Source organism: Alligator mississippiensis, chromosome 3 (assembly GCF_030867095.1).
Source record: "Alligator mississippiensis isolate rAllMis1 chromosome 3, rAllMis1, whole genome shotgun sequence".
In the NCBI taxonomy this organism is placed as follows: Eukaryota; Metazoa; Chordata; order Crocodylia; family Alligatoridae; genus Alligator; species Alligator mississippiensis.
The window spans coordinates 252903821-252912043 of record NC_081826.1 but is presented as its reverse complement, the minus strand read 5'-3'; the positions used below and the strand labels follow the sequence as shown (position 1 = coordinate 252912043).

The 8223-nt window shown below is 42.6% G+C and overlaps 1 protein-coding gene across 1 annotated transcript; it reads right to left on the bottom strand.

The window, feature by feature from the left end:
- Positions 1-1232: 1232 nt before the first annotated feature.
- On the bottom strand, positions 1233-8168 carry BTF3 (basic transcription factor 3). Its single transcript, XM_006263833.4, has 6 exons — positions 8062-8168; positions 7827-7895; positions 4823-4936; positions 4439-4640; positions 2271-2327; positions 1233-1568 (listed from the first exon to the last, which is right to left on the bottom strand). The coding sequence occupies exons 2-6, from the start codon at positions 7893-7895 to the stop codon at positions 1522-1524; spliced, it is 489 nt and encodes a 162-aa protein (XP_006263895.1). The 5' UTR covers positions 8062-8168; the 3' UTR covers positions 1233-1521.
- Positions 8169-8223: the final 55 nt, after the last annotated feature.

The following is an 8223-nucleotide window of genomic DNA, read 5'->3' as shown; positions in this document are numbered from 1 at the left end:
TTAGTCTGTCTGTCTGTAATGTTTTTGGGCAACTGCGCATACGCTGCCAAGAGGGCAGGCAGCAATTGGCTGTGCGGGCCTAAGTTTAAGCTGCTTCTGGGGAAGTTTGTGGTGGTGTTGAACACACCCCAGCTGAATGAGCAGTAGGGCTTCCCCACACCTCCATGCCTGAGGGCGAAGGATGGGGAGGGGAATCATAGTAGTGGCACCCCGCAGAACAGCTAACTGGGAGGGGGAGGCAGCAGGCAGGGAGGCAGACACAGGCTAGGAGGATATGGAGTGGCAGGGGAGGGCGGGTAGAGTAGGGCCGGACCTGGAGCAGCGGGGGGGGGGGGGGGGGGGGGACACGACACGACACACAATAGGGGGAGGTGGAGTGAGGCTGGACCCAGAGCAGCAGTAGCGGGGAGCAGGAACAGACCCCAAGCAGCAGGGAGGCAAGGTAGAATGGGTCTAGGCCCAGAGTGGGTAGGACAAGATATGGTGGGCTGGGAAGATATAGTGGGCCAGACCTGAAGTTGTGGAAGGTAGATTAGAGCTGGACCTGAAGTGGCAGGGGGTGTGTGGAACAGGGCACAGGGCCAGCCCAAGAGCAGCTGGGAGGGGGGGAGGGGGGGGGGAATAGAGCAGGCCCAGACCTGGTAACAGACTTCAGATTAAATGTTTTAAGTGGAGGACTGACTGTACTGACATGGCCAAACAGGGAGTTAAAAAGTTAGTTTGTAACTATTACTATGTTCTTACCCTGAGAGAAGTTTAACATTAACCCCCTGTTTCCTCTTAATGCCTAAAGCACCTGTAGTTTAACCTTCAATAGTTATGTCATTGACCAATCAATATACTTATACGAGTCAACAGAGCAATTTAATTTATGTCTGGGTGTGTTGACAAGAATATGCAGTACCCCGAGTACAGAAGCACATTTGATAGGTCAGAAAGATTTGGATAACTTAACATGTACAGTACGAGTCTAAAATTGTCAAGAATTATGACAGTCAACTCTGGTTCCTAAACAGCAGGTCCTGTTATGCTAGGGGGTGAAAATGGAAGCTTCTCTGCAGAAAAACAGGACTATTTTCTATATTATCTAAGATTTGGCCAGACTTGGCTTCAAGATAAATATTTACTTTTCTTTAAAAAGTCACAATAAGAAATTTTCCATTTTACATATTTTATTATATGCCAAAATGTACTAAATATGGGAGCTTGCTTGTATACAAGTTACTCAAAAATGTGTTTGGGTAAAGATTTTATTAGTAATCTGACTTCAGACTTTTTTTTTTTTTTTAGGTCTGTTCAGTTCAAACAAGCTGCAAAGATAATTAATGTTGTGTACAAGCAGTAACTGAGAAGAGCTGCAAAGTTCAAGGAGTTTTCAAACATTACAGATCATAGACCTCAAATCAGTAAACATAATACAAAAAAAAGAGAAATCACAAATAAAAGCAGTCACAATATAAAATAGCAGCTCCACATAGCCTTTTTCAAGTTTTAATTTTATTCAGAAAGTGTCACTTAGGTTCAGTTTGCCTCATTCTTTGAAGCCTCATCAAAATTTTCAACAAGATCTAGAAAGAGAAGAAATGTTGAAACAGTATTACAAGTCTCTCAGCACTTTCGCACCAAACCTAGAGACAATATTGAAGTATTTTGTAACTTTAGCATTTACAAACTTTCAATACAACTATACAAACCTAATATGGCTTTATAAAAATATCTTTGACTTATCTACTTCAACATTTAATATTAACTGCCAATGTAATTTGCTTTGTTAGAAGTTATACTTTCTAAGGTACAATTAAGCATGTTTGTATTTGTGTGATGGGAAGCAGAGGGGGAATGCAGTTTCTTCCCCTCTATATAAAAAGAGTTATTTTTAATCTCATCCATAAGAAAATAGGATTTACAGTTTTACAAAAAAGGAGAAATGAAATAGAAGCTTAAACCAATGGTCCATCTAGTCTTACACGGTTTGATGGCAGCGAATACCAGATGCTTGGAGGAAGGTGTGAGAAATTCCACTGCAGGCAACTATGGAATAATTTGTCCACAGGAAATTTCTAACAGCAAGAGGTTGCCTAAATCTCCAAAGGCACGCAGATTTATATTTTTCACACAAGAACATGAAAAGTGATGTACTCACATTATGCAACATTTATTTTAAATCCCACTGATTTTTGGTCTCAGTGCTATGTTACATTGCACAGGCTCCACATTTTACTGGAAAACTCATCCTTTCCCCTCACTTTCCATTTTGAATTTGTTCTTACCTGGAACTTCATCGTCATCATCTTCACCAGTAGCAAGTGGTGCTTTTCCATCCACAGCTGTAATTAATTACAAAAAATAAGCTTAAATATACTACATTTTACAAAAAGCTTTAAATACAAAAAAGTATTTTGTAATGGAAAGCCAAAACTGATCTGGAACTACATACTAAAATATATTTTTTTAGCAGGAAAGAGCCCAGATTTAATCAAACAATTTTGTAAAGACAGACACTAGATTTATGTTGGAAACTTGAAAAAGTGTTACATTCTTCTGCTACTCATCACATCCATTAGAAGAGAATCAGCATATCAAGAAACAAAACTCTTATACCTCAATGTAATCAACCCTGCACTGCATGTTAAGCTACTTGTACTGTCAGATATGATTTATCCAGACAAATGCTGATATTTCACCCATATTTATTAAGCACCAGTTTAACCAACTCTATTTAGTGACTCTCCATGATCATCCTATTTCCAAACATTAATAAAATAAGGAAGTAATCTTTACCATCCCTTCCTACATATGGTAGGAATATTTAGGTTTGGAATAGATTTCTGCCAGAGGTGGTTCAAGCACCGACTTTGAACACCTTCAAGAGACATCTGGATGTTTATCTTACTGGGATCCTATGATCCCTGCTGACTTCCTGCCCCTGGGGCAGCTGGACTCAATGATCTTCCAAGGTCCTTTCCAGTCCTAATGTCTATGAAATCTATTTTCCTACCCAGCATGATTACACTATGTCCCAGCATACTAGCCCTAGCTTAATCTAGTTACCACACATAACAGTGAAGATGCAGCAGCACAGGCTTTATAGTGTCCTAGCAAGAGTGCTAACAACATTTAGAGAGAGTTTATAATTTAGTTGCTAGCACATTCCAAAATTCACGATCCTGTATCTTCGCTGGTGTAACCTCAACTTTTGTAAACTAAACTAGCACACGCATGTCAACACATGCTACAGCTACACCATAAGGAGCCTGAATTATGTGTATACAGGCAAGTGATCTCTTCAGTCAGCCAAATCAAACCTTCCCCAATCTTCACAAATGCTGAGAACAGGCAGATGTCAACATCATGCCAAAATTACTAGGTCAGAGCTCTGGGAAAGCAAGAATGAATTCAAGCCTCATTCTTCTGGATACAAACACCAGGAATATATTGCTGCTACCCTTCTTTCTGGTTATACCAGCAGAAGGCTGTTAGCTTTTAAAACTTCAAGAACAGGAAAGCCACAACTAGTTTCACCTGCTGGAAAACAATGATGCTAGTCAACCTTCCCCCTCATTCTCCATACTGCCCATAAGTGCCCTAACCACTGCACAGGGAAAGGCTAGGGTTAACAAAGGTATCCTCCTCCTATTTCTAAAGATGAACCAAAAAAGGAACAGGAATATCCTGCAACTTGTCATTTCTCCTCTCTCTCCTCCAAGCCCTGCCCTATTGCCCAGCAACATGTATGTGTGATTATAGGGATGGGGTGGGGGAAGGGGGTTAGAAGCAAGCAAAATGCTTCCTATTTTTCTACTCGCCTCTCCACACATGGCAATAGTGGCACCGATCTTAGCACCTTCCCACATTACATTAGGATTTCAGGATAGCTAATAACGCCACTTGCCCAACCCCTTACTACATTAAGAATTTGTAAACTGAAACCCTGACCTTGTAACTTCTCACCAATTCTGCTTCCTTACCTTATGGCTACTGAAAATCCTTCCCCAGACACCCACAAGCCTTACTGGAGCCTGCAAGCACAGCTCCAGAAGAGGCTTAAGTGAGCCAATCCAGTCTGAGGCTAAATACAGCACAACTGCTTTAATGAAAACAACTTTTCTAGACAAGTTAAATCACCAAAATGTAACAAGTGTGTTCAATTAAGTTACCTATTCTAATCCCTTATATTTTCCAGTAGTTTAATTTCCTAGAATTTGCCTAAATGTAATGCAGGTTAACATGTGTACACTCTTCTATTTTGACAGAACCCATGCTGGAAATACATGAGCAACCAGGATCTAAGAATCAAGTTTCTAACTTAAACAAGTGTAGTTTAAAGAGTTTTGCAATGTATGGGTGGAACACTAAACTTTTACTGAAGCTCACTGCAGTGATAAACATAAGCTACAAAGCAGCTTGCAACAAACAGCAGGTTGAGGTTGCTACTTACGTTGCTTAGGTAAAGCCTCTGCCAATCTCCTCAAGCTGGTCAAACTGTCAGCTCCAAGCTGGTTTAAGATGCTAGGAAGCATTTCTGTGAGCTGCTTTGTCTCAGCATGGCCTGTAATAGTGAAAGTGTTAGCAGCCAGAGATGCCTGAACTTTAGGGTTGTTGAAGTGGATGACTGTCCCCTGGTTGGTAAACATATTAACCTGCAAGGGGAAAAAAGGAAAAGAGTCAGTTATTTAAACAATAATTTTGCAATTCCTATTACAGCCAAAACCATTGCTTGAGCTCTCATTTAATGATGGCTTACTTTCAACATGTGTGAGATCTGTAAAACAGAAATAACAAAATAGGTTTCTACAAAAGAAAGTTTTAATAAAGCAGTTACCTCTTCAATACCAGAGATGTTGTTGACTCCCAGTTTCTTTAAAGAGAACTGAAGTTTCTTGTCATCTGCTGTAGCTGTTCTATGGACAACCTTCTTCTTTCTGCGAGCAGTACCCTTTGGGAAAGAGCACATGCTCCATTTACAGAACTGTTTTAAGATAACTAAGGACGTTTAATTTCACACATCATTCACTGGACAATCACTGTGTGAAGTTATATAACCGAGAAATTGGTACAGTTGGCTCAAAATTCCCAGTTTTGTGCTTGTGGTGTTAAGTAAATATTTTGCCAAGTTTCAGAGCCTTACTAAGTATAGTTTTTTCTAAGAAAGTTCTTTAACTTCCCATAAAATACTTTTATTTCTTAAAAATTAAGGGGAAAAAAAGATTCTTTACTTGGACTTAATCCAACTTCTGATACAGTCAACAACTTTAAGGAACTCATCATAGTGAAATCCACTATAAAATATAAGGTGCAAAAAAAATTTCCTTAAGTTAAGGACACTCCATAACTCTGCTTGCACCACCAGCTTTCTACAAACACAAAAATGTTGATTTCTGCAAGATGCAGTTATTTGGTAGGGCTGTGGCCTATTTTCTTCCCCAAGGCAGAAGAACAGATGCACTTCATGAAGTAAAATGGCTTCAGTGACCTTCGATGTAATGAGATATTAGAATGTCTCCAAATACGTCAAAATCTAGGTTCTCACTGTCTGAAACTGGAAGGAGGCAAGGTAGATATGCACCTTTATAGACTAAGATGTGCAGAAGAATGGAGTGTAAGTCAGGGGTGGGCAGGATGCAGCCCACCAGGCCATTCTATCTGGCCTGCGGGGCCCCTAAAAAAATTTTGAAAATTAATATTTATCTGCCCCTGGCTGCCTGTCATGCAGCCCTCAATGGCTTGCCAAAACTCATGAGCAGCCCTCCACCCAAAATAACTGCTTGCCCCTGGTATAAGGAGAGAGAAATCAGAATACAAGAGATAAATGGAGAGGGAGAAAGAGCACACACACGTGTCTCATACTTAGTTTGCATGGATAGCAACTGCTTTCATCTTTAAGGAACTGAAGCCTATTAATGCAAACTCCACAAAACATGTCCCAGCATGATCAATCTCTATGTATGGACTCCACCTCTCCATTAAGAATGACTGGGCTGCTGCTGGCCATATACAAGATATGGAAGATGCATCTGACTACTTCGCTTGAAGATAATTGCTGCCATTTAGCAGTAACTCTGAAAACTATATCCTACTGTGTGTAATTTGTAAAGTGATACAGTAATCCTGTATTTCATAACCTAAATGGATTTAAAGTTATTTTGCCTGATTTAGATCCAAACTGAAATACTGACAAGCCAGTCTTACAAAATAGTGAGAAATGTTTTCCACCCCAGAAAGTTACTACTATCATTTTCTGTAAGGAAAGAAAATTGGCTTTTCTTCATGAGTAGACCAATGCTGGTCTCAAATAATTTTATGCTGCTGTATCAAAGTACTTCTGGTAGCACTGGAATCCAAAGTCCAGTCCACTTTAAAGTCAGGAAAAAGGAAGTTCATTTATTAAAAGTGTTGCTATTCTTAAGACCCATAGGAAGGCTAAACTGAAACATCCCCAAGTTCAAATACATTCTAAACTCCACTGCTTTTAATGAAATTCATACAGCATGCCATGAATTCTATTTACTAGCTGCAAGCCCAATGTGTGCATTTAAACAACTGATTTACAGATATCTACAATCAGTACAATTACATCTGGTATACCTGCAATAGCTATGTAACTAAACGCCTCGTCCAAATAATACAGCAATTTGCAGTTGGACAAGTTTTTCTACATACTTGTGAATAACTATGATCTGCAAAAATTAAAACCACACACATGCCACAAAACCACTCTACACAGCCTGTGTTTTTTTAAGTTTGCTTGGCCCTGTAATAACAATTTTTAAGCCACTGTCAGAGCAAATAAGAGATGCCTTAAAAAAAAAAATCTATACATCTGATCCCTCTACCCAGGACCTCTTGAGCATCTCTCAGTAATGTTTCATAGAAACAGAACATTCCCTTGATTTAGGGTGGCTGATCTGTGTTGTGTCAGGGTTAATGATAGCCTTATGTAGAGTTTAGAATATGGATTGCATAGGATGATTTGAATAGGGAAGGCCTGGCCCCAGGCCCCCTAGGGGGGTCCTAAATGACCTCTGGAGGTCCCTGCCAGCCTCACTTCTCTATGATACCCTACCAGTATGAATTTTATGCAGATTTAAGTAGGTCCTTCCCAACAACCCCTTTTTATAAAGCATGAGCTGCACATCTTCATTCATGCAATACCCAATTCTGAATGTTTCTTTAAAGGCAAATCAAAATTGTAAAATAAAGAGCCAACCCAGTTAACAACAGTCCAGGTTTAGGTAGAGAAAAATGTGTCTATTGTTTTCATTTGGACTTTACTGTAGAAAAAAAATGGAGAGGGGCTTCCTCAGCAGCAGGCCCTGCAGCTCTTTGCAGTAACAAGGGGAGGCAGGAAGGGAAGAGAAAAAACAAATTGATGAAAGAAAGACAAGAGCTGGCTTTTCAAGAGCCCTGTCCGCCCCAAATTAAAGCTGGAGAGAAACCAATGGATAATGCTGTTACACACTGTCAAATATTAACATCACATCTGGGTGGCTCTCAGTAGAGCTGGACAGATGTTTCAGTAGCAGGATAATGACATTACCAGGGACCACTTTGTGTGACCCCTCTGGGTATCACGGGATAAAAGCTTTGCCCCTGCAGCTGAGCTAGTGGGTGGTGCAATTAACCCGTGAACTGTGCGGTAACAATTGTGCACTTGGAGTCGGTCTGTGTTTATTGTGGGAGTCACCTGCGAACCGCATCATACACGTCCGGGGGGGGGCCTGCCCCTTCCGTGCGCGGGGCCGGAAGCCGCTCCTTGGAGGCGACTTCACAAACAACCCCCGGGGCTCCGCCCGGCCCCGGGCCCGCGGCCGCCGCGCAGCGCTCACCTTGCCGCCGATGCGCACTTGGGCCTGCAGCTTGGCCAGCTTCTCCTGGTTCATGATCGTCTCTTTCATCTGCGGGGAGAGGCGCCGTCACCGCCCGGTCCCGGCCACGCCACCACCCCCGGAGCCCCGCGCCCGCTCCCTGCCCGCGGGACCCAGGCTGCCCGGCCTCGCCCGGCCCCACTCACAGGCCCGGGACCAGCTGAGGAGCGCGCCCCCGCCCCGCGGCCCCTTGTACCTTCCCGGGCGGCGGCGAAGGCCCGAGCGGCACACGCGGATCGGGACGAGGCGAGATGGCGGCCGGAAGGGCGGGGTGCGGCGCGGCAGCGGGAGGCGCATGCGCCTCGCGCGCCCCGCCTCCTGCCCCCGCCCTCCGCACCTGCGGGGGGCGCTGCTGCCT

Coding starts and splice junctions, on each gene's coding strand:
- BTF3 (XM_006263833.4), bottom strand. CDS start 7,895: ATGAAAGAGACGATCATGAACCAGGAGAAGCTGGCCAAGCTGCAGGCC. Junction 4,641..4,822: donor ACATCTCTGGTATTGAAGAG/GTAACTGCTTTA, acceptor TTCCCCTTGCAG/GTTAATATGTTTACCAACCA. Junction 2,328..4,438: donor AGAGGCTTTACCTAAGCAAC/GTAAGTAGCAAC, acceptor AATTAATTACAG/CTGTGGATGGAAAAGCACCA.